The sequence below is a fragment of the Aspergillus ruber genome, assembly GCF_000600275.1.
Source record: "Aspergillus ruber CBS 135680 unplaced genomic scaffold scaffold00003, whole genome shotgun sequence".
Lineage (NCBI taxonomy): Eukaryota > Fungi > Ascomycota > Eurotiomycetes > Eurotiales > Aspergillaceae > Aspergillus > Aspergillus ruber.
The window spans coordinates 914400-938653 of record NW_024467299.1 but is presented as its reverse complement, the minus strand read 5'-3'; the positions used below and the strand labels follow the sequence as shown (position 1 = coordinate 938653).

At 48.6% G+C, this 24254-nt stretch overlaps 9 protein-coding genes across 9 annotated transcripts; 3 read left to right on the top strand and 6 right to left on the bottom strand.

Annotated features, from left to right (window-relative positions):
* Positions 1–47: 47 nt before the first annotated feature.
* Positions 48–2691, bottom strand: gprM. Its single transcript, XM_040780962.1, has 5 exons — positions 2215–2691; positions 2060–2155; positions 1855–2009; positions 1668–1806; positions 48–1618 (listed from the first exon to the last, which is right to left on the bottom strand). The coding sequence occupies exons 1-5, from the start codon at positions 2327–2329 to the stop codon at positions 432–434; spliced, it is 1692 nt and encodes a 563-aa protein (XP_040642325.1). The 5' UTR covers positions 2330–2691; the 3' UTR covers positions 48–431.
* A 2588-nt stretch (positions 2692–5279) lies between these two features.
* EURHEDRAFT_448247 (40S ribosomal protein uS15) lies at positions 5280–6130 on the top strand (the record flags this gene model as incomplete). The annotated part of the gene is made up of 4 exons (XM_040783730.1): positions 5280–5481; positions 5540–5572; positions 5813–5859; positions 5957–6130. 4 exons carry the CDS (start codon positions 5280–5282, stop codon positions 6128–6130), a joined length of 456 nt encoding a protein of 151 aa, XP_040642324.1.
* A 2322-nt stretch (positions 6131–8452) lies between these two features.
* On the bottom strand, positions 8453–10968 carry EURHEDRAFT_448071 (fanconi-associated nuclease 1; the record flags this gene model as incomplete). Its single annotated transcript, XM_040783719.1, has 3 exons — positions 8453–8947; positions 8992–10405; positions 10466–10968. The coding sequence occupies 3 exons, from the start codon at positions 10966–10968 to the stop codon at positions 8453–8455; spliced, it is 2412 nt and encodes an 803-aa protein (XP_040642323.1).
* Positions 10969–11386: 418 nt separating this feature from the next.
* Positions 11387–11749, top strand: EURHEDRAFT_374698 (DPY30/SDC1 family protein; the record flags this gene model as incomplete). The annotated part of the gene is made up of 2 exons (XM_040778669.1): positions 11387–11580; positions 11671–11749. The coding sequence occupies 2 exons, from the start codon at positions 11387–11389 to the stop codon at positions 11747–11749; spliced, it is 273 nt and encodes a 90-aa protein (XP_040642322.1).
* A 1652-nt stretch (positions 11750–13401) lies between these two features.
* EURHEDRAFT_218744 (RNA recognition motif domain-containing protein) lies at positions 13402–14719 on the bottom strand. The gene is made up of 4 exons (XM_040778001.1): positions 14568–14719; positions 14380–14479; positions 13935–14311; positions 13402–13882 (listed from the first exon to the last, which is right to left on the bottom strand). The coding sequence occupies exons 1-4, from the start codon at positions 14605–14607 to the stop codon at positions 13467–13469; spliced, it is 933 nt and encodes a 310-aa protein (XP_040642321.1). The 5' UTR covers positions 14608–14719; the 3' UTR covers positions 13402–13466.
* A 444-nt stretch (positions 14720–15163) lies between these two features.
* Positions 15164–18722, bottom strand: EURHEDRAFT_374696 (putative PHD finger domain protein; the record flags this gene model as incomplete). Its single annotated transcript, XM_040778668.1, has 2 exons — positions 15164–16241; positions 16294–18722. 2 exons carry the CDS (start codon positions 18720–18722, stop codon positions 15164–15166), a joined length of 3507 nt encoding a protein of 1168 aa, XP_040642320.1.
* Positions 18723–19087: 365 nt separating this feature from the next.
* Positions 19088–20014, top strand: EURHEDRAFT_408969 (uncharacterized protein). Its single transcript, XM_040780961.1, has 5 exons — positions 19088–19162; positions 19248–19435; positions 19497–19505; positions 19568–19642; positions 19697–20014. The coding sequence occupies exons 1-5, from the start codon at positions 19149–19151 to the stop codon at positions 19783–19785; spliced, it is 375 nt and encodes a 124-aa protein (XP_040642319.1). The 5' UTR covers positions 19088–19148; the 3' UTR covers positions 19786–20014.
* Positions 20015–20104: 90 nt separating this feature from the next.
* EURHEDRAFT_448065 (N(6)-L-threonylcarbamoyladenine synthase family protein) lies at positions 20105–21563 on the bottom strand (the record flags this gene model as incomplete). The annotated part of the gene is made up of 2 exons (XM_040783718.1): positions 20105–21392; positions 21451–21563. The coding sequence occupies 2 exons, from the start codon at positions 21561–21563 to the stop codon at positions 20105–20107; spliced, it is 1401 nt and encodes a 466-aa protein (XP_040642318.1).
* Positions 21564–21603: 40 nt separating this feature from the next.
* On the bottom strand, positions 21604–22575 carry EURHEDRAFT_493385 (putative calcineurin-like phosphoesterase; the record flags this gene model as incomplete). Its single annotated transcript, XM_040785659.1, has 1 exon — positions 21604–22575. The coding sequence occupies one exon, from the start codon at positions 22573–22575 to the stop codon at positions 21724–21726; it is 852 nt and encodes a 283-aa protein (XP_040642317.1). The 3' UTR covers positions 21604–21723.
* Positions 22576–24254: the final 1679 nt, after the last annotated feature.

The window sequence follows — 24254 nt, the reverse complement described above, 5'->3', positions numbered from 1 at the left end:
AATCTGATAAGCACCACGCTGGACTACAAGTACGTTAATGAAATTTTGCGAGAGGTACGAAGCAGTACCTTTTGGTATTCCGTATCTTGATTCATATCCTTCCAAAATGTACTTTATATACACAAGCCTGCCTCCCCTCATTTCCAGCACTAGTATATGTATCCAAAATCAACGCTCCAATGTAATATATCAACCAACAACCCAGCACATGAACGAAACAACAAAACAACAGGGTATAGCAAACGAATCCAAACACATCAATCATATAACATGCCATCAATCAAGAAGTGTAAGTGTATGTATGTGTTGAACAACGAAAGGAGACATAACCAAAATCGAACCTGATTTAAAAGGTATAACATGGTAAACAGAATGAAGCGAGAGTAAGAATTGAATAAAGGGTTGCAAACGAAGAAAGAAGAAGAGCATATTCATACCCCCCCAAACCTTTTCGCCCCAGACCTCTCCCCCTCCTGCGGACTCCGACTTGGTGCCGCAAAAGTATCCCTCGGATCCCATTCCAACCCCGTAGGACTTGCCACCCTCGGTGTCCTGGACATGGGAGGCCTTATCCTTGGCGGCAAAGCCACAGTCGGATGCGGTCTTGAGAAGCTCACGGGCTGTCGTCTGATGTATTCTTTATCGGACTCCCAATCATATGAGGACGGTGATTGGGGAGAGGGGAGCTTTTGGGAGGTTAGACTTCTGGTCTCGTCGGTAGATTTGTCGGGCGTTGAGGAGCGGGCGATACCAATGCCGATATCGATGAATGTTTCGGGGGCTTTTGTGTTGGAGGTTGTGTTGGTGGTAGTGGAGTTTTTGTAGAACATTTCAAAGCCGCGCGCTTCGGGGGATGTAGCGAAGAGGGTTCTAGCGTCCGCGGAGACGCATTCCTTTTGATTGCTGGATGTATTTCGGAAGAGTACGAGCCAGCCTGTGAACATAGATGGTCTAGCGAAGAGTGCGACGTTCCAAAGGCCAACCATAGATAGGAACGTGAGGACGGCGAGGAGAGTATCCTTGTCCGGCCCGATGTTGATGGCGTATTGCTTGCAGTATTCTTTATCTGCTTTTGTGAGGGAAAGGCAAAGAAGCCAGGGGAAGGCCTTTTGGATAACTTCGTGTGTTAATTTTGTAGTGGCGTCCAGATTAATAAAGACGATGGCGTAGAGGAGGGCATTTGCAATGATGATAAATACGAATGCCACGCCGCGCCATTGCAGCCGGAAAACCTTGCTGATCCGCCGGTATGCCTGACGAGCATTTATCGAGCGAACGCTAGCGGCGTAAGATGGCAACCCGCCAGTCGTAGCCCTGGGTTCCCTGTTAAATATTGTCTTGAGGTATACGCGGATGCAATAGGCCATAGTCGATAACTGAAGGATGAGGGCTGCGCCGGCAAACACCAGCGCCGGAATCCAGTAGTCATACATGCTGTTTTCCATGTTGATGTGGCAGATTTCGCCGAAGCGGAAGGAGACGCCGGTAAAGATAAGCATGACTGTTGTGCCGATGGCTGGGATGCCCCAGCCGCAGATTAGGGCTCCCCACATGAACTTTCTGCCGAGGACTTGTTCCCAGCAGACTTGGAGGTGGAAGGCGATTGCGCGGATAAAACCTGCAAATTAGCTTGGGACAGTATAGGAAGGGGAGGTTGAAGAGCGTACTCCATACGACAACCTTAAAGCCTCCGAAAAGAAGAAGGGAGCCGGTAAAGGCGCATGAGAGATCATCGTGCATGCCTTTTGGTGTAATTTCATTGTAGCATTGGTCTGGTTTGGCACCTAGTGGTATGATAAAAGCAATCTATCGCTGTCAGCAAATTCCAGACCAGGCTAATATCAAACGACTCACATGCATGCAGCAAATCCCAATGGTAAAAGAAACACTCAAGTAATGCCGATGAGAATATTTCGCTGGAAGAACCACATATGATAGTAGTAGAAGAACAACAAAAGGAAAAATGACGGCACTAATGTAACTCGGAATCTTCGTCTTCGCCATCAACTCTATACACTGGTTAGTTGCTGAAACGATCAACCGGCCAGGATAGACGTACCATCACCGTATTTCCAATTAGCCACCGGACATGGCACGCAGCAATTTTCGTATCCGCCTGGGTTCGGGACTAGCGCGCAGTATCGTCCGTCGATGTCTATATCGTGCTGTTAGAGTTATTCTTGAGGGAACAAGGGTCAAGCGAGGAGCGCATACATCCACCAGTATCGGGAAAGAGATTCTGCTGCAGAAAGGGAAACTGGCATGCACCAGTGTAATTTGAGTTTTGACGACCCTCCTTGGGGTCGAAGATTCGAGTCTCGATAGTCATGACGGCTGTATGTTATTGTGGCATGGGACTGAATAACGAGGACCTCACGAGCAGATACAATGCAATTGAACCGAATTTTACACCGGAAAAAGATCAAGTTGCAAGAAGTGAGGATAAAATAAGAGTATATATCAGAGCGAAACATGAAAAGGAGAAGTAAAGCCGACATGAGAGTGGCTAATCTGATGCCTTACTAGGATATACTCGTACTAACCACGCAGGGGCCACCACCATCGCCTTTGCCCCACGAGGGTTGCTTATTGGCTGCTGCACGAAAGAACGTGTATTACTGTATTACACGATCGAAAACGTTGAGTAGACGCGACGCTAATAACACTAGTCAGTAGCCAGTTAAGTTGTTACAGTCTCCGAAAAGCGGTATTATATGCGATATCAAAGCCCGTTGATAGTAGTGCCACTCGATAAATATGGGAAGGTTGGAGCTACAGACGATGGTCCGTACTTTACGCACATAAATCGGCACTACTCACTCATAGGAATGTTTCTTTTTTTTTTTTTTTTTTTTTTCGTTTTGTGTCATGCTGTCAGCGTCCTAGCGCTAATATTTTCTTCATCTTTTGCGCCACCAGAATCGCCGGTGAAATTAGGGTTCAGATTGATTAAGGTTTAGCCATTGCTTTGAAGATGTCAACTCGACATCCGTCTACGTTTTTGATGCCTGAATACTGGCGGTGATAGTCTATAACAGTGATAATAGTGCATAATAATTACTGCTTTTGTAGAAGTCGCGGTACGAAGGGTACAGAAAGTGGTGAGTCTAGATCCAAGTGGGTGTATGGGTTGTGCCGCGTATTTTCACCTAGTGATCGCCGTTGATGCCCAGAAAGCTATGCCATCTTCACTGCAATTATATTGGTATGATATGCGACACATAGATAAAACGGGTCTGCTGTCGACACAAGACACTTGCGCCTACCAAGCCCATATGTGGACCTTGGCCAAAAAAAGGGTCCCGGCATGTTTGAAACTGCCTGCACCACCCTGTGATGTATCCAACCTCTACATGATTCGATGCTGTCAGTTCGGGGAATGAATGATTGTTGACCTTGTCAATCACTACGGCAGGCCATTTTGGTAAGTAAATAACCTGGCTGTGCTACAGCGGCAGTCTACAGTAAAGGAGGCAGTGTATAGGGTGCATACACAGCGCATTTGTAGCCCAGTGTTGCGGGGGCTCAACGTGAGTCAATATCCCCTCCAGCGAAGTTATCTGTCTACCACCAGCACTCCAACCCAACGGCGTACTCCGTATACACAAAAAGCTATTTTAAAAGAAATCGTATTTTAGCAAACCACGGAAGTTCCGATATGGCAGGTGACTGGTCACTCTTCCCGTGACAGCAACCGACCCATCACTGCGCCGCAGCCTGTCAGCGTGCATCAACGCTTTTTTCCCCTCCGACTGGATATTCAGCTATCCAGCTCCGATCCAATCGCCGTTTCCGATTGTCTGTTCCTGCGACACTGAGCATTGGCCGCGAAGTGGCCATTTTGACTCATCACAGCTAGGCCATTTGTCTAAGATAATAATATTGTGAAGGCGAGCCGCATGTGTTGGTTGACGCGGATTCAGCCGAGTCATCCGATTAGGTGAATTGGCGTGGTGATATGATATTATTTGCTGCTACGCGCGGATTCTGGCCAAGTTGTCTCGTTAGGAGTTTCCAGTAGGAGTTTATTTGTCTCTGTCCCATGACGTCCTGTATGCAGTTTGCCTTCGTTCATACCAGTAGGGTCTGGCCATACGAGCAGCGCGTTGAAAAAGGAAATAAGCAATCAACCTTCAAAGCAACCACCGCGTTTCTACCATTGGTTAATTTGCGGCACTCTGGCGCTAATCACGACGATATCTACTGTACTTTAGCGGTGTGATTCTTTGTGGTATTATGCAAATGCCATGCTATGCGACGCGGCTGTCGATGCACTCCCAGGGACTGACGCCAAGGTAGCTTGACTGAGCTGCACGTTCAGGCGTTTTGCCGGATGGTATCCGGATGACTTCCGGATACCCTCATACACCCTTCGACAGTGTACAACCTTGAGGTAGAGGAACCCGGAATCACCCAACTCAAACGGAACAAGCATACATTGCCTTGCTGCATATTGACTTTACAGAATCTCAGCACTCGTTGCTACAACATGCAGGGCTCTCGAGTCATGCGCAGGTGGCTTTATGAGGACGAGTGGCAGGTGTGGGATTGGGATAACACTATGCCACTGCCAGCACTTTATGCATGCCCGTAAATTGCGCTATGGAAGCCTGATACAAGGCTAGCCAGCGCGATCTAGAAAACGTGTCGACAATGAGAAAACCAAGCACAAACGATTTCCATCTCATTTGACTATTAAACTATCCAGTATGTGTGGGTCAGAGTGTGGGGATCAAAGCCCAATGCCTATCGCATCGAGATAAAACCTGAACCGATACTCTGGCAAAAGCAAAGAACCTGACGAGCTTTACGAAGTCAGCAAAACTGTCCTCACAGCATATTGCAGCAGTATAAGTGAAAAGGAGAAGATCAGAAGTCCATTTAGATCATCGGAGGAACATCGCTAGGACGCACTCCTGACATAAGAGGTACCAGAAAAATAAAAGTAAGGTGTGTATCATCATTGTGTTGAGTTCGCGAGGAAGAAAAGAACTGACCTGGATTATAGCTGCGCAGTATTTATCTGTTAGTTAGTCGCAGTAACAAAGCAAGAGCTCATCATGAAAGCTCAGTAAAATGCAAATCGCAGAGATTTTCCCGGCGGAAGAAATCACGATCCGCGCGGCTTAAATACCATCACCCTAAGCGAAGACTCACGTGACCCACACTCCACTCTCCGCTCATCGTCAAAAATTCATCGCGAACTTTTCATATCTCCTTCAACGCAGCCAACAACAACCGTCGACAACCACCGTCAACACCAAAACCAAAAAAACAAAATGGGTCGTCTTCACAGCAAGGGAAAGGGCATTTCGTCCTCCGCCATCCCCTACTCTCGCACTCCCCCGGCCTGGCTCAAGACCACCCCCGACCAGGTTGTCGACCAGATCTGCAAGCTCGCTAAGAAGGGTGCCACTCCTTCGCAGATTGGTGTTGTCCTCCGTGACTCGCACGGTGTTGCCCAGGTCAAGGTTGTTACTGGTATGTTTGCATTTGCGATTTGAGAGGATACCGGGAGACGGGGCTAACAAGCGAATAGGTAACAAGATCCTCCGTATCTTGAAGTCGAACGGTACGAATACACTTACGCCATTTACAATTACTTCGATGGGATGAAGAGAGTGATTTGATTAGGAGACACTACGGTTGATCAAGACATGGTTATTTCTGGATTGAAAAATCTCCAGAACCTAGAATGTCACAACCGCAAATCTCCCTATCAGTCCTCAATTCTCTCCTTCGAAAGGAACTGTGCAGAAATGCCAGTCTCCATTGCCTCTGCTTGGTCATGGCTGACAGAGTGATTTAACAGGCCTCGCTCCCGAGCTTCCCGAGGACCTTTACTTCTTGATCAAGAAGGTAAACCTTCCCTTTTACTCGTCAAAAAAAAAAAAAAAAAAAAAAAAAAAAAAAAAAAAAGAAAAAGAAAAAGAAAAACAAGCGCTAACGAAGTCAGGCCGTCTCCGTCCGCAAGCATCTCGAGCGCAACCGCAAGGACACTGACTCCAAGTTCCGCCTGATTCTCATCGAGTCCCGTATCCACCGTCTGTCTCGCTACTACAAGACCGTCGGTGTCCTCCCCCCTACCTGGAGATACGAGTCCGCCACCGCCAGCACCCTGGTCGCTTAAACTTGATAAACCGGTGGTTCTTGGTTTGGGTTGTTGGGATAAGACTACGTTCGAAGATGGTTTGTTTGTTGCGTCTGTAGATGATGTGGTCACAGCGAGCTATCTGAAGGCGGGCTGTTTTTCTGTTTTGAGTGAATCGAAACGAGGAAACATAGTCGTTAACTTTCCAACCGCCAAAAATAAAAATTTACGGTTCTTAATGTTTGGTTTTATGTGTAGATGTAACCAAGTAAACGTAAACTTTGCCAAATCTATGCTAAGCGTAGTGGGATGCCATACACGACCATGGAATCATCTTCAATCAAGATCTTATCTACATAGGGAAGAAAAATGCATGGCATGCATCCCGAGGTTGAGGTGCCAGACAAAATCTCCCGTGCAATTGTGAAATTCAATACCATGCCAATTAAACCATCCATCTGCATAGTTCGACTCTGGCATCCCAATCGAGGTGTTTGACTATCAAAAGCCCCCATTCCGTTCCATATATTTCCGCCATGACACCCCCCCCCCCAAAAGAAATTGATCGCATCGAAGGCGCAGCTCAACGACCGATTAGCCCCCAGAAACTACATTCAAGCTAAGAAATCCGTGCCAACCCGGGTCCTCATTCTGGATGTATTGTATACGAACTTGTTTTGCCAGATACGTGCTCGGAGAACATATGCTCGTGCAGTTGTACAAATCGTACCGAAACGATGCCAATGGCGATACAATCAAACCCAAGGAATTCGACTGTCTCTCGAGATTATCGACGATGTAAGTAATATGGCATGCCGACAGAAGGACTGACAGGACCGTGACATGGCGGAGAGGGTAATGCTTGAAAAACGAGCAGCCTACGGTGGCTGGGACGATGTGAATAGCTATCGTTCCAGGTGAGGGGTCTGCAGTTCCTGTCTCAATGGCGACTGGACTGCCGAGTGCATTCAGACTATTCCTGTTATGTTTGTGACGTTAGTTGGAGCAAATTTATATGGGGCGTTGACCCGAACCCTAGCTAGTTAGCTCGCATTATCTTATCAACCCGTTTCATCGATCCGACACCTTTTTCTTTTTTTTTTTTTTTTCTCCCACAAGGTAATAAATCTGCGAAGCAACCAGGCCCCTTAGTTCTGATCACATTTCTGTATCCATTGAATTGGAATAGCAACCGTGGAACTGTTTTAGCGCGTTCGTGGCATTCCGATCCGTGCGTATAAACGGATCACTTAAGGTTCGAGTTCCTATTGTCGACTATAAACTCCGAAAGGAAGTAACCGACTTTTGTCTTTCGTAACATGCCAAATAAACAGAATGGTTTTAAGGCTGGCCTCAATCCTTTTTATGCACACAGTGGTGGACGCAAACATACGAATAGCATAAAGTCGATCGAAGCAATTGCAGTGACTATTGCTAGTACAAGCCACTACTGCAGCAGCTTCAAGCGCTACATGGCAGCTTATTGACTTGCCATCTGTAAATGTCTTATCTCTTATTTCTTATCACTTGCGATAGTCGTTTGGCGAAATCCAGCTGGAGGTGTGACTAGGTTCTGCTTGCAAGCTTGAAACTGATGAATGTCTAGTCTATCGTTAAAGCTCAACCCCAAAACTAACATGATCCCAGAATCAAGCCATCAGCCCTAATTTCAATTAGTGAAATTTGTCGTAGTGCGCAGTGTCAGTTGCATCACGTTTCTTATAGAAGCGATAAGCTCATTTGCTTGTACACCATCTCATCCCGTTGCCTTGCCTTGATTGCCCATTTACCCTTGGGCTCTCAGGTTTTTCCTCAACTCTCCTTAGGCATGAGAAAAAATTCCGTGGATTGTGATGAACTACGAATCCTGTCCCCTTCAGATTCTTTTCTTCGACATGTTCTTACTGGCTACCATGGGCCATGGCAAACCCAGACAATCTCTCGAATTCTTTTAGTAGTAGTCAATACTTGCTCGAAAGTCATTGTAGGCTACGCTGACCTTTGCCTCCGTCCGCTAGCACATTCTCAGAGCCTAGTGACTGTTATTTAGTGATGCTATCTATTGCTTTGACTCTTGCGAGATCCAAATGTGTGGTAGTCCAGTTTCGGGTATCTTGCGAGAGGGTTGCTGCGTTAGGAGTATTTGCATCTGACATTTGAGCGTCCATTGTTGAGTCGACGGTTGCTGGTTGATAGCTTCCTGTGATGAGTAGCGAGGAGAAGAGAAGTTTAGACGCATGCTCAAAGCACCCGAGGAAAGTATTCACCGAATATCAGTTAAACGTACAAGAAAAATTCCTCTTCTTTCCATCGAGTGCTACAATGTGCAAAAAGAGATCGTGTACATAATGTTTTAAAACACTATCTAGCAACACAATTACAAAGCTCAACCCTGACCCCCGCCCCAACAAGCACATGAATCCACAACCTCTGCGTATCACTTAACCGATCATTCTCCGACTTCACCTCCACAAACATAATCTCCCTCTTCTCCTGACTCCAAACCAAAAGGTCCGGAATTCCCCCACCTCTTTGCTGATACTCCTGCGCGAGAACCTTACAAATCGCCGCCAGCGCCTCACCACGAAAACATCGCGCGATTTCAACCAGATCGTCCAACGGGAAGGACCAGTTTATGCCGACGACGCAAGGTTGGAGGGGGGAGTGAGTGGTGTAGACTGTGCGGATAAGGTGTTCGGCGGAGCCATTTGCGATTTCGACGAGGCGGTGGTTTATTTCGGAGGCGCGGGTGGGATAGAAGGTGTCTGTGTGGAGGTCGAGGGGGGAGGTTTGAAAGGGGGTTTGGAAGACGTTAGGGATGTAGGTGAAGAGGATGTCGTAGAATAGGAGGCCGAACTTGTTTGTTAGTTTGGACGGGTTGAGGGGTGGTGTGTGCTTACCAATGTACGAACGATGCCGCCCTCTGAATGATAGCCTTTCCAGCCATGATCCATATACCAATTTAAACACATCTGCTCGACTCTGCATTCGCCGCCCCCTCTCTCATCTACCCAAACCGTCGGACGACCTCGTTTCGATGCATTGTCGTGAGGCGTATCCTCTTGCTCGATACGTATCCCATCAATAGTCCGTTCTTCAGGTTTAGCCAGAACGGCGTATCCAAAATCATGTTGTTCTCGTTTAGGCACTTTCAGCGCTTTCTCCAGTTTCATTACCCGCTTTTGTAAGTCGTAGTGGTAGATTAGATGACTGCTCGGATCCTCGAGCCCTTCCTCACATGTCCGAAGCGCAATCCTTTTCCAGTGCTTTCGCTGGTTCTCTCCACTGCGTCCGTCGAATGGCGTGAGATTCCACATGTAATGTTCTTCCAACAGGGCTTTCCGTTGATGCCATCCACCACGACGCGCAGCGTGAAAAAGACGTTGATCAAGAAGTTCAGTGAGAACCTCATGCTCACGTTTATGCTCCTTGAATCGTCCCAAGGGAAGAAGGCCCTTATGGACAATCCGAGTATAAACCCAAGCTGGCGAGAAACGGCGTAGATAAGCTCCTTCTCCGCATTCGTAGAAAGTGGCTTCTTTCCGTTGTTCTTGGGCTAGAAGTTCCTTCCATCGAGGATAAACCTTATCGCAAAGACCTTTGACTTGTTGCAAGTCCGGGGGTCCATTGAATTGGAGGATATTGTCAATATCAAACTGCGTCCGCAGTGCCGACTCGAATTCTAGCAAAGTCGACCTAGACGGAAAAATCGAACTAGACCGACACACAATGTAACTCGGGAAGTTCTTGCGCAAAGTCTTCGCAAGAATAATAGTCGTAAGAGACTTCTCTGTCCATTCTGTAGACCTATAAAAGACCAAATGCACTCTTTCAAACAAGACACGAGGACCAGCGCTGAGCCTTATACAGTCACCGGTGTAGCCGAGAATCTTTTGGACATAGTGGCTATCCCGATTCACATAAGGACTTCTGACACCTGTTTTACCATGATTCCAGTCAAGTCCCGTCTGTGTCTGGATTGACTCCCGAAATACCGCTAGCAATTCTTTCTTGCTCTTCCCTTGCGCCTTCACATCAGTTGCAAAGCTTTTCAGCTCGTCCAGTAGTAATAACGATGACGCTTCTTCCAGCGTCGTTATCAGCTCACTACTATCGGCGAATCTGAACTCGCCATTGAGCTCCGAACCAGAGTCAACATCTGCTGGATTCGCATTCTCCATTCCAGAAAGAATAGGAAGTCCACGACTGCGCTGGAGCTCAGCGACCGCAGCATCCAAATCCACAACATCCGAATAACCAAGCTGGTTAATACGATGCCACGCAGAAGTTTTCCGCAGAAAGAGCCGTACATATCTATTGCAACCATTAACACCAAAATACATACAAAGACACCAGACAGAGACATAAACCTACAAATACTGCGACTCATATGACAACTCTCTCCACTGCCTGAACACCTCCATCTCAGCCCCATTGAACAGATGAGCCTCTTCATTTAGTACTGTTTCCAGTGCTAGATTGAAGGCATCAGCATATATAGAGCTTTTGCCTTTCTGCCAGCTGCTGTTTTGCATTCGTTGGTGCAGGTCTGGTTCGTCTGATTCAACTTGCACAGTGCGCAAGGTCTCATACTCGTCTATTGCTTGGGTGTTGGTTTCGATTGCTGGAAGGGAAGATTCTAGTTCTGTTTGACTGTCTGGAATGTGCTTCCCATCGTCGATTGGGAGATATCCGTCTAGAGGTATAGCTGGTGAATCGGATGTCTTTAATAATGGGCGATCTATAGGACGCTCTTCGCTTTCACGAGGCATACTCTCCTCTTTCCGAATCGAGTGTTTTTGCAGAACGTCATCACCGGAGACCTTTCTGCGTTTCGCGGAAGACTCCTGCTTCCCCCAGTAGTCCAGCAAGGACATACTGTCACCGAACCATAGGACGTTACGCCGAGATATGACTGCGTCTATAGCGACAGACATCAGTTGGCTGGAGTAATAGCCAGCCAAGTAAATCTGGACCAGCTCATAAGGATCAATATAAAACAAAGGAACGTATATACGAAATAGATATTCAGATAAAGCTGAGGGGATAAAATCCAAAAACCAAAACCCGACACTGGACCAGACCAGACGAGAACGCCACTACTGCGCCACACAAAGACGCGATATCACGTGCGTTTGCACGCTCTATACCGCCCGTCCTTCCGCCTGCGCAAACGACGGATTCAATGTCCTTCTACTCTTCCAACGTCATTGATTTATTTGCAACTCACGAACTCCTCCAATCCAAACGCCCATATTAGCATACTCCAACCCGACCTTCGAATAAAATACGACAATGGCCACCGACAGCCCCCTCGCAGGCACGCCCGCGGCCGACTCCCTCACCACAACCACCACCCCCCAAACACAATCTCAACCCCAATCTCAAGCACAAACAGGCCGCCCCGGTGGCGCCCCAGCGCGCGTGTACATGAACGAGAATATCGTGCCGTATTTGCTGGAGGGGATGAAGGGTGTTGCTAAAGAGCAGTACGTCTCACCCTTTCCCTGTATTATGATTGAGTTGTTGGGAGATGAAAATGGAGGTGAGATGAAAGGAAGAAGGCTAATATGATATAGGCCGGCGAATCCATTGCGCGTGCTGGGGGAGTTTCTGATTCAGAAGAGTGCTGAGGTTGAGGGAAAGGCTCCTGAGTAGTGGGTCGATAGTGGATTGATTAATTGATTGACTGGATGACAATCACCATGAACTGGTATCGAAGCTACTACATTACTGGACCGCCGCTGGCGGATATCCACGACAGTATGGAGAACAGAAGGTCTCGCCTGGAGCGGTATAGAAGTGACTGACTGCGTGGCGCTCGATCGATGAACTTATTCTAATTCGCTGGACTATCAAAACTGGGGCATCGGGCTAGGTGTCAATGGATCATTGGCCATGCCTGGACGTGAACAGTGGTCTAGAAGCACTGCACGATAAAGTTCGGGGTTATTGATCTGATGCTAGATCAGTCACATTATGTGGCGCTGCAGAATTGCCTCGTGTTTGTATATTTTGGAGATACTCGGGTGCTATGGTATTCAAGTACAGAGTGCATACATTAGGAAAATGGAATTCGTACAAACTCGAAGTTTCATTTACTTAATGGCTGTCCATATAAAGGTTTCATTGATCGATCTCTTGGACTGAGACCCTTGAGCAGATCATCGCAGCCACAATCATCGAAAGGAAGCCCTGCATATGACGCAAGGAGAACCCTCAGCGCCAGTCAAATCATCATTGATGCAAAGGATACCAGCACCAAATAAGAAATGCTTTGTTAGTGCACCAATTATTGTTTCACAAACAGTTGTTATCTCTAATGGTCAATATACCAGCCTTGGCTTGGTGCAAGTAACCGCCCTGCTGTCAGCGCTTCCATATCATATGGAGTGTAGATATCGACGAGATGAACTGTCAAGCTTATCGAGCGTAACCATTCAGAAACCAATGTAACACGAATAAGAATTCGCTCCCTGTCTAAAATAAATCAAGATCTTTGTGACACGAATCAGCTCCCGTTTCGAATTATGGAAATCTTACCCCCTCCCCGGCCATGTTGTCAATAATAAGCAATTAGCCGTAAGATCGCCCCGGGCTCTGCAGTGACCCGAGAATTACAGAATCCCTCATTCGCGGGGATTCTAGGGGCCGATTGTCTGGCGATACTACAGGGATAAAACGCGCCACGGCTATGGCGGAAACTGGCGTGGAATGGCCGGATTTCCTTTTTTTTTTTTTTTTGTTTTTTGGTTTCTCACAATGCGTCGCGAGACCATTGGGCGAAAAGGGCATGGGCCAAGATAAAGAAATTTTTTTGTTTTATGTGTTTTCTGGTCGAATACAATCGAGTCGTTACGTAAAGGGTGTGTGTGTGAACAAGACGCAATAAGGCGAAGAGCTGACTAGCGAAAACATCCCGAAGAGTTGAAATGTAGCAGTGCTGACCCATGAGATAATCCGAGAATTACAACGTAAATGTAGATCTGTTCCTCGTCCTTGCCGCCATGATTGTCTGGAGAGTACCGAGAATATAAAAAATTGAAAACAGTATTTCAGTGATCGAAGCGCGGCGACATGTATTGTTCCTTTTTTTTGTGTGGACAGTTGAGAAGTTGGCCCGCAAGATTGAATGGCGGTTCGATTTCACCGAGACGACAAGGAGATGCGAAAGACGACTTTTGTGTGCGTGACATAGAAGAACAGAAACAACGACGTCCCACCGTTGGCGTCGAAATCAGATAATAGAAACACTAGCAGGGGTGGGGAGGAAAAAACACAAAGGAAAGGGTAAAAAGTACACAACAATTAAAAGCAAGAAAAATTAGGTGCCTTCGACCGACTTCGACATCTGATCATTCCGACATATCTTCACCTACCTGCTAGCGTACCGGTCATCACCATAGGAGCGGCTAGCATATGCGTCACGCGGAGGGGCACCGCCCTGGCTGTAGCTGGGAGGGTTAGCATCACGGTCGTAATAACCACCACCGCCGCTGCTGCTTCCACCACCACCACGGCGGTCGTCACCACGGCGGTCGTCGCGACTGTAGCGGTCCTCGCGGCCGCCACCAGAAGCGTAGCGGTCGATGCCACGGTAGCCATAGTCATCACGGTAATCACGACGGTAGTCGCGGTAGTCACGGCCACCACCACCATAGTCGCGGCTACGGTCACTGTAGGAGTCGTAGCGACCGTAGCGGTAGTCGTCACGGCGCCAGCTAGCACCAAAACCACCACGGCGGTCATCATAGCGATCACCACGGGGGCCACCACGACCACGGGGACCTGCTACAATCGTCAGTGTATAGTGCGTGAAAAAGAGAAGTATGGGATTGCAAACCAGGCTCACCTCGTTTAGGAGGTCCAAAGTATTTGCCGGGGGTAGGGGTGCGAGGACGGCTACGACGAGCCTTTTCGATGCTCAGAGTGCGGCCTTCAATGACCTCACCTTGCAGACCTTCCTTGGCAGCATCCGCCTGGTCACCGGTAACCATTTTCACGAAGCCAAAGCCACGCGACTCCTTGGAGTGAGGGTCAACCATGATGGAGCAGTTCTCGACGTCACCGTACTTCTCGAACAGACGCGTCAAATCCGACTCAGACAAACGAGGGTGGATGCCAGTGACGAAAAGGTTAGAACCGGTGTTCTGGGCACCCTCCTCATCATCGTCGAGCATCTTACGGGGGTCAACAGGACCTCTCTCATATCCGCTTGGTCTTTTCGTGTCAGCTTTTCGAAACAGGCGATTTAAGTTATGGGTGTGAAAACAGAGGCGATGGCATACCGATCATCAATGCGGCCGTTGGGGGAGCGGCTCCGGGCACGGTCATCTCTAATCTCATCGCGAGGAGATGCGCTGCGGTGACGGTCGAAACGAGGCTCGTCTGAAGGGTGAGAAAATTCAGGTCAGTCTTGTTGTTATCCGAGACGGAAAGGTCCAGCTGGCCGGTCAAGCAAGTCATTAAAGCATACCGTCATAGCGACCGTTCTCTTGCTCGTATTCCGAGGCCATTATGAAGGTTTGAAGTTGAAAAGAGTCGTCAAAGAAAAACAGACGTCACAGGGGACTGGTGATTTAACTGAGAAGCGCGTGTCGCACGTCCGGAACAAGGCAAACAGAAAAATTCCACCGACGACAAAAGAGTTGGTATCTCAGCTAAACTTGGTTAAAGTCGAACAGGAGAGGGTATTAAACAAGAAAGGAAATGAGAAAATGAAATAAAGAGGATGGAAGAGGATGAGAGGAAGGAGGAGGAGGAGGAATGAAGGGGCGAGGGCAGAAGAGAAGTCGAGCATAATAATTCCAGACCACGCGCGGCTCTGCGGTGGATGCGCCAAGACCCCAGCAACCAACATTCCATTTTCGGACAGTGCAGTAATACAGCAACAATAGCAGTAGGATACCCAGCGATATTGGAGTTATCAATTCAATTAAATTATCACTAGTTTTAAGGAGAATTAATGAAACACAAGAATGAACGCCATCTTTCCCTATCCAGCCCATCAATACAAACAAAACAATCCATAAACAATCAAAGCACCATAACTCCCCTCATTATCCAAAACCACTAGTTATAAGATGTCCGTAGCCGTCTCCGGGTTTGATGAACCTTGACTGGTGGCTCACCACCAGACCCGTCTGCATCCTCGGGTGCACCAGAGCTCGTCTGCGTCTTGCCCTCGAGACCATCGTCCACCAAATCCATCAATTCATCCTCGTCCAGTTCACTAAGCTCCTCGCTCATTCCGCGCATGACGTCTCGGCCTGTCCATCGTTCTTCGTATATTGTAGTACCTAGTGGATCGAAAGGCTCCATGTACCATTGTATTCCACCTTGTGCCAAGGGATGTTGTTGGTCTTCTTGGGAGCTCAGTGGAGGTGTTGGAGGTCCTTTTTGTGGTTCAGGCGCTTCCTTCGCGGGCTGTGGACTGCCGCTGGGATGCGGTCTCGAGTCTCCGTTGGCAGGTACATGGGCCTCATCATGAGCTTGAATGTCCATGGTTTCCATCTCAGCTTCGGACTCCTTGACTGCAGCTGGTGCAGTTGTGCTGGTCGCAGGCGTATCCTTGTTTTGAGGTTCCACGGTTTCAGGGGCCTGCACTGTATCTGCATCGGCCATGGAATGGTCACCATCGGTATCAGGTAATACAGAAGCCTGCTGCTCTTTCTGAGGCTCTTGTTTCGCGGACTCATTGCCGCTCTCGATCTTCTCTGCTGTGCCATTGGGACCCTCCAGCTCACCGACGGCTTCCCTGCCAGCCATTTCCGTCAAATCAGCAAGAGAATTCCTCCGCGACCGGACACTATCCTCAAATATCTGATCCAACTCCTTCAATTCCTGCTCGAAGGGTTTACGATTCAACTCGCTTTCCTTCTTAATTGCATCCTCCAACGCAGGTTGAATCGATTTGATGATCCGCTTAGCCAACTTTCTCTTCTCACGCTGCTCCAAGCTAAGCTCAGGCGCCCGGCCACTTATTTGCATTTGGAGCTCAGCGGTGTCACCGGCGGGCTGTACACCGATCTCCGAGGTGAATACGCTGGCAAGTTCAGCTGAAAAGATGGAAATGGAGGTATACGAGCGGTCTTCCAGTTTCCTACGGATGGATAAAAGTCCTTGTCGAAATATTCCCCTGCCATCAAGACTATCACATAGTTAGCGAGGGCCATTCAAGAACGAAGACAAGTTAAACTTACGCCACAGCCTTCTCAAAAATAGGCCAAAGCAACGGGAAAATAGGAAAGTAAACGGTATCCACCACATGGCGTAGCATCTCCGCATCCTTTAACTTCTCTCGTTCCCGCTTCTTCACCTCATCGCATAGAATGCGCAACCGGTCCAGATCGTGCGAAAGCCGCTCACCAAACTCGATGCGCCGCTGTAGCCGCTTGCCGCCACCAATTCCCATAGCCATGTAGTCTCTGCGCGTCATCTCCATCGAAGAGAAGGTCTCCAATGATAACTGCAGCCGCTTCAAAAGTGCTGCGCCTCTTCTTGCTTCCCGCTTGAGTGTCCAATATTTGCACGCATCTTCACCGTATTGTTTTCTTTGGCGAACACCGAATCGCTGAAGAGAGGCCACAACGGAGTTCAGAACGACCTGTGGTATGACTGGAGCCCCAGAAGGCAATTTCCAGACGGTTCTGGGCATGGTTGGACGCTTGCGTTTATTGCCGCCAACAGTAAGTGTGAGTCGCGGACCGCTTCTCTGTCCATCGTCATGTATGTGATCGCAGACCGTGGGGTGTGACGGTTCTAACGAAAGAGCAGCGGCCTGGCTATCACCCCATCGTCGACCTTGCATTGTTGCGCGATAGTATTCGATGGCCTCCGCGGTAGCAGCGTCGGTGCCATGCTCTCTTCGCCATTCTGGGGGAACGTGCTTGTCGCAAAAGGCTTTAAGGAGGTGCGAATCCATAAGTCCCGGTGTTCCATTGCCTGCCTTCATCTTCAGGTAGAGCTGGGCTCTACGTGCACATGTGACATGGAATGCAACAAAACAATGCTTGTTGCTGCACTGGATCGACGCACCCATTTTCTGCCGGCAAATATAGCAATTGAGCTTCCAACGACTCCTGGGGACCTTCTCGATATCTGTAATGGGCTCCATCAGAGACGGGTTCCCGATGGACACCTCTGGAATCCAGATAGCGCAAAGGAGATGTGACCACTTCGACGTAGTCGTTTGTTTGAAAGCGCCCTCAGTGTTGGGACAGAAAATGCAGTTGACTGAGCCCCTTCCAACCAGTTGACACTTGCGGCACAACCATTGGCCTTCTGGGATGAAAGGCACCCCATAACACTCCTGATGCACTGCCAAATCACATCCGTCACAGAACACAATGGCATTGGAGTTCTCACAGTCGCCATCATCACAGATAGCGCACTTCGTGTCCTGCTCTTCTCCCGACCCGGTAGTTTCTCCATTAACGGCCGCTGCCGAGCTAGAACGAGGGCGATGTGTTTGCGGTGGTTTTGGATTGGGCTTGGGTATCCGTTTCTCAAGCGCATGCCATTCCTTTTCGATTTTTGTCATGGTAATTTCGAAAACCGCTGGTTTAATAGGTTCCAGTTCGTCTAGTCTTCGTTTCGTGTTGTACTCTTCCAGCCATTTTTCGTCCTGTTCATCCATATCGTACTCCACTCTGCCAACTGCCGCGTTCACTTCACCCTCAATTCCCGTTGGGTTTATCACGTCCAGATCATCCTCCTGCGCCGCCTCGCTCATCCGAATCAGTTGGCGATCGTGTCGGAAAAAGAGATCGCTCTCTTGGTATCCCGCGTTGGCCATTGTACGGTCGACATAATTGGCTTGACCGACGCCCGGTAGATCGTAGAAAACAAACGGATCCCGCATCCGGAACGACGGCTTCGGTAGAGTCAACCTCTCGCGGGGATTGGGGCCTGGAGGCGGCACTGCCTTAGGCTCGTTCGGCATACCCAGGCCATGAAGCATAGCATCAGGACGGCGCGGAGGACGTCCAGGGCGGCGCTTGAGTGGTGTAGGAGAAGGCACGACGACATTCGCGCGGAGATGATCGGGGATAGGAGTCTGCTCACCATTCGCGACAGGGGCATTCGGGATCGCGTTTGAAGGACGTGGACCATCTACCTCGTCCGCGCTAAAAACTGTGATTTTTGCGTCAATATCTAGCTCTGGATGGAATTCCTCCCAACCGCGCTCCTCACGTGGCTTGTAGCCATCTCCCTGTTGTAACGCAAGCGCAGCCGACGTCGATGAGCCAAAACGACCGCGATTCTGAGTCTTATCCCGTCTCAATCGCGCAGAAGGCGGTGTTGCTGGGACAGGGACGGAAGAAGGTGGCGGAAGGCCCTGGACAGTTTGCAGTTCGGATTCACGCGGTGTTTCTCGTGCGGTTCGACTGCGCGAAACTGAAGAAGTGCGTCTCACGGGTGTGGGTTTGGCCGGTTTCGCGGGTTTCGCAACTTTGGTGGATTGTACCTCCTTCACTTCGTATTCGATAAACCTTCCACCTCCCCCAGGGCCTCCTGGGACATACTTTCGTTTCTTGAGCGGAGGCCCTTCGCTCGGTTCCTGCTTCGGGGGGTTCCTGGGCGGTCGTCCGGGGCCGGGGTGTCGTTTCGCTGCAGGCAGAGGCGCCATTTTCAGGGTATCTAGTAGGATATAGGTAAGGAGGAAAAGTAATAAACCAGCTTCTGGGGTCGTTGGGGTCGTCGCTCGTGTCTTTGAAATCAAGCCGCGCCGGTCCTTAGCAGGCAAACACAGACCACAACAGCCAACTTAACAAGTCATAACCCTCTCTCTATCAAAATGGCTACCCAAACGAGTGTAAATAAGCTAATAAGAGAGAAGAAGACGACACGGACGAGATAAAGTGACCACAGGAGCGCAGGATTCCAGCTGAGCGAACGCGAAGGCAAAGGAGAGCAAGTGGCTGTTATCGCCGCTAAGCCCCAAGCGGAGAAAGGACGAGACCGCCCGGAGTCTCCTCCAACCACACCACTAAATGGCAATCCTCGCCCACAGCTTCACAACTCATCCTCTGTGAGAGCAATCGATTGTTCCAGGATGGGTGATGACCGGTTTGTCCTTCTCCTATTTTTTTTTTTTTTTTTTTTTTTTTTTTTTTTTTTTTTTCATACAGAATGCCACTAACACTTAACTCAGATGGCGCGGAGGCCGACCAGACAATCGCCAGTCGGGCCATAGACAGTCGGGTCCTAAGAACATGGGAGGATCGCGTGGGAATGCCTGGAGCGACTCACGCGATCAGAGCCCTGCCGGACCAGCTAACGAGCAGCATGTTCCCGTCTGTGGATTTAATGCGACGGAAGCAAAATCAGCTCTCAAGCGAGGTAAGTGGGCGCGTGCCTGTTGATGTTCGGTTCGACGACTGACCGTTCTTGATCTCTACAGGTGCACACGGTACGTATAGTCTACCTATATCTCACGCTATAGAACGAGCCGTTGACCTCCATTCTCATTAGAACAAAAACCTACTACCTACAAGCCAGCCGGGAAGGACGTGAACAACCGTGCTAGCGGCCCTTGGGGCGCCAAACGTACGTCGATATATGTACTCTCGATCCTAGAACCGTCTTGCTGACAATGTCCAGCCAACAACATGGCGAGTGGAAAGGACTTCTTCCTTGAGCTTCGAAAGCAAATCACTTCATTGCGGGGTGGAAATGTTCCTGGTGGTTGATCATGCTGGTGGCATGGACCTTACGAATATAAGCACTCCCGGAGTTATACCGGTGGATTGCTTTCCCTCTGGAAGGGACGGTTGATGATTGATCTATTATATACGAGGAGACGAATTTATGGCATGTGGGCGAGGCTCTCTCCATCTGAAGATATGCCTCAAGGCATGGTTTCGACCTGTAATATAAAAGCAAAAAATGAGAAACATGAGAAATGCCAAGATCTTCCGTATAATACACTGTTATAGATATACATCGGTATATAGACAGGAGAACGGTGCTACAAATACACATGGGGTATCGCTATTGTACAACTGTCGTTCAACACTTCCTCCACCCATTCGGACCCAGAACTCCGCCATCATCAGCACGCGGGTCAAGGGTCCACTTCCTCAAAGCGCGAACGCTAAGGTCGGAGCACCATCCCGCCTCGAACATCTCAATCCCAGCCCACCCGATCATCGCCGCATTGTCTGTGCACAGATAAGGCGGGGGTGCCATGATGTTAACATGTTCGAACCCGCGAACATCGAGGAATGAACGGAAGACCTTCATGAGGAACTTGTTCGCGGCAACGCCGCCGCTGACGACTAGTGTCTTGACATCTTCATTGGAGTTACCTGTTTTTGATTGAAGAGCTTCTAGGGCGATGATTGTGCGTGAGGCGAGATGCTCGAAACAGACTCGCATCGCTTCTCGGGCTAATGCAACACGCTCGTCATCGGACATGACCTGTCCAGTCTTCTCTTTCAGAGATATAAGCTTTCTAACCGCGCTCGCGATGGACGAGAAGCTGAACTGCAGATGCCGCGTGTTGGCAAATGGCGTAGTGATACTCCAGCCCCATGGGCTTTCACGTTTGATTACCTCCTCTCCACGAGTCTTGGGTGGTCGGTAATTGGAGTAACCTGAGTTTCCATCTGGAAATGCAAATTGCTCCAGCGCTTTGCCGTACATTGTAGTTTTTGAATTCTGAAGTAGGGAGCTGGGAATTATTTCCCGAGCAGCTTTGTCAAGAGACTCGCCAATGGCGATATCTGTGCTGGATGCCATGACTTCGTGCTTTGTGATAGATGTCGACTTCACCAAAATTGAGTGGCCACCGGAAACGAGAATGGAGAGAAAAGGAAATTCTGGCGTGGTCTCAGTAGTCGTGGTATCGACACCCTGACCTCGCTCCAGAGAAGAAACAAGCCGCGGCGTCAAAAGGTGCGCTTGCATATGATGTACTCCTATAAACGGAATCTGCCATGCAACCGAAAGCGCCTTTCCTGTATCCAATCCGGTGGACAAGTTGGAGCGCATCCCCGGTCCTCTAGTGGCGGATATGAAATCCGGCTTCCGGCGCGGGCTCGACCCATCAGCCAAGACTATTTGTCGTGATATATCGCTTCCAGTTTTCCCATTGTTATTTTCAGTCTCTGGTAAATGCGAGAGTGCTTTTTCGACAAGCTTTGCGAGGTTCTCTTGGTGTGATTCGAGTGCTAGGATCGGGTGGATGCCACGGTACTCTCGTGAATCGGCGGTTACATTTTCGAGGAAGTGCACCTTCGCAGCGCCAGGGGTGTTATTCGGGTTCTTTTCGACGATTGCTACCGAGGTATCATCACTAGCAGAGCGACCAAAGTTAGTAAAAGGCTTTGACGGGAGGTACCAAAAGTGCTCACCAAGAAGTTTCGATAGCCAAAGTCAGCAACCCTCTATGTCTAGAGAAGCAATTCCTTCTCGTAGAGTATAAACTCGTGCGAAAAGTTGCTGTTGTTATTCGTAAGTTCAACATTGTAAGGTGGATGAGAGACCCGTTATTCCGGTAAAGGTCGGCGGGAAAATATCGGATCTGCACGGGCCAGGGAAGCCCTGAGGATGTGCCCTAAAGCGTGGCCACAAAGGGTAATGAATAGCTATGTAGTCTGCAATCATCATGATACGATAACACTTTATCATATATGGATGACCTTAAGAGGATTAAATCTATTTGCCTTATCCCCCAGACGGAGCCCATTAAGCACATATCCCCGTTGATTGCTAACAACTTTTATCCCCCGGTATTTGAATTCTGTTGAATAGTGCGTGTGTCCGAATAGCCATGCCTTGACACCATCTAACTTTGGAATGTCCGAAAGTATGTCAGTCGCAAACGCAGGCGATATAGAACTATTTTCATTTCGCGGGCTGGATGTCAATTGAGTCAAAGGCGCGTGGTGCGTCACGACCAGAACGTAACGTTTCTGGCCCTTCCCCGTTTTTTGATTCTCTTCCTGTATTGCTTCAAGCTCTCGTAGTAACCATTCCGAATCTGCATCATGCGCTGCATTGTGGTTGTCGATGGCCCAATTTTCTATCTGGTGGAAATCTTGAACCTTCTGCCGGACATTGTCGCTTGATCTCTCCGAAACCCTGGACCAAAGCGTACAGCCGAGGATAGTGACATTAGAATCCGGGGCATCGTACCGTCTCCGATGAAGAACAACAAGCCGGCCATTAAGACAAGGCTCTTTTTCAAGCCGCCTAGCCTTTTCAACGCCTGATTCGAAAGACTCTTTGTAGAATTCATGATTCCCTAAAACGAGGAACACAGTTACAAACCGCTCAGCCTGCTTTTGTAGGAAATATAGGTATGCGTCATAATCCGCTAGGCACCCGACATCTCCGGCTAGAATGAGGTAGTTTGCACAGACTGGGAATTCAAAAGAAGCGTATTGCTGATCGACTTCTAGATGTAGGTCTGATAAGACATGAAATGGGAGGGCTTGTTTTCCTGAAAAGAAGGTCCGTAGTTTTTGGAGTGCCATGGTGCCATAAAATGCTGGACTTTAGCTTAGGAAGAAGATATTCCCAATTATAAAGGAGATAAGAACTAGTGCCAAGGCTAATTGTGTAATTTCCCTTGGTTACACAATGATTTTGTCTAGACCTTCCCTTTTTGTGCAATATCAAACATCTCACATAAGAGTTAATATAGCTGTGAATGACTATGATATACTAAAGGTAGATTATTCACTGGTATCCTTCTCATCACATTAAGCTAAATCACTCAGGCCACCTAGGCAGACACTTGTTATCTTCATACCATCCAACAGAGCCTCGCTACCATTATTCTCGTCACATTCCGGGCTAAGAAACGTTTGCTTTGGCATATTTGGTGATTACACGATGAACATCCACATAGCTTTTGGAAAGCTTGGGAAATTAACGTCTACGCCATCGAGTACCTCGTCGATCTCCGAATCACAGCGCCGAGAGGATGGTTTATAGGGTGTGCTAATTCCAGATTTTGAACACGACGAGTGAGTGGTGATATCCGAATGGATAGCGTACCCATTGTCAATGACTGAGATTTCCCCTATACGTTGCCTTTGACGAGATATCCATCCAACGAGATAGCAGGCTTGACATCGTGCAAACATAAGTTACGCATCAAGTGCCCAAGTCGGGCTTGGTATTTGGCCATTTGCCTCCGAACCTGCCGATTTCTTTATATGGATAAGGGTAACGATGCTGCCATTCATCAACCATACAGGCCTAACTTTCCGGAAGAAAAAAGCTTTGTACCAGGGTACTCATTCACGAGCCCTCCCAGGCACCCGTATGGAGAAAATGGGTGAATGCCAATCGCGTCTAGACTAAGCTGACCCCTCTTGAGGTTCCGTCGGCCACTTGTGCCCACAACGCGGACTTCCTCCTGTACAGATGATGGAGGCGAAAAACACCTGTCCTAGTCTGATATCGAAATATCCTTGCCTAAAACCGCACCTTCCATTTTGCATATGCGGTGCAAATTAAACTCGCAAGATGTCGAAGCAGCAAAACGCCGAACCTAGCCATTCTGCAAATATTTTAAGACGGTCACCCGGCAATCTTTCATCACAAATGCATGCCTACATTAATCAATGCTGCGGACAGGAAGACTGGTCAGCAATTTTTCTAACATGAACGAAAGATAGGCCTGCACAAATGAAGGCCAAAAAGCGGCAGACATTTTGGGAGCAAATGATACATAAACCAACACGGTTCTCGTGGGTCAATAAAATTGTAAGCGCTTGGGGTATGCGTTTAAGGTACCACGGTAAGCGGCATGAGCGATCGTACAGGATTACCTACCAACATCGCAATTTCTAAACGTTGCTCGGAGAAGTTCAAGCTGAGCCAGCGTCATTCCATCCTTACGGGGCAACTCACTAGAAAGACTCATGCCATTGAGAACAAACGTTGGACCAAGCTGCCATGCGTTGATCAGATCATTGCAAATGCATACCAAGGAAATCACAGCCCCTGAACTGAGACGAAAATGTCTGAACAAAAATCTCGCAGCTGGGTACTCGAAGTGGCCGGGAAGTACGTGGAAGTATTAACGGTTTTGCCAAAGCGAAAATACCATAAACAGCGAATCTATCCCTGGTTCACGCCCTATCTTTCAGTTTAAGAACGTGTAAGTTCACCCTATGATGTCCAGCGTTTACCTGCTCACTCT

Excerpts from the sequence above, each read along its gene's own strand:
- gprM (XM_040780962.1), bottom strand. The coding sequence starts at position 2,329 with ATGACTATCGAGACTCGAATCTTCGACCCCAAGGAGGGTCGTCAAAAC. Across the intron at positions 2,010-2,059 it reads TAATTGGAAATACGGTGATG|AGTTGATGGCGAAGACGAAG; the intron begins GTACGTCTATCC and ends ACCAGTGTATAG. Across the intron at positions 1,619-1,667 it reads CTTTAAGGTTGTCGTATGGA|GTTTTATCCGCGCAATCGCC; the intron begins GTACGCTCTTCA and ends GCTAATTTGCAG.
- EURHEDRAFT_218744 (XM_040778001.1), bottom strand. The coding sequence starts at position 14,607 with ATGGCCTCGGAATACGAGCAAGAGAACGGTCGCTATGACG. Across the intron at positions 14,480-14,567 it reads AGAGAACGGTCGCTATGACG|ACGAGCCTCGTTTCGACCGT; the intron begins GTATGCTTTAAT and ends CTCACCCTTCAG. Across the intron at positions 14,312-14,379 it reads AACGGCCGCATTGATGATCG|ACCAAGCGGATATGAGAGAG; the intron begins GTATGCCATCGC and ends TGACACGAAAAG.
- EURHEDRAFT_408969 (XM_040780961.1), top strand. Across the intron at positions 19,643-19,696 it reads CGGCCCTTGGGGCGCCAAAC|CCAACAACATGGCGAGTGGA; the intron begins GTACGTCGATAT and ends GACAATGTCCAG.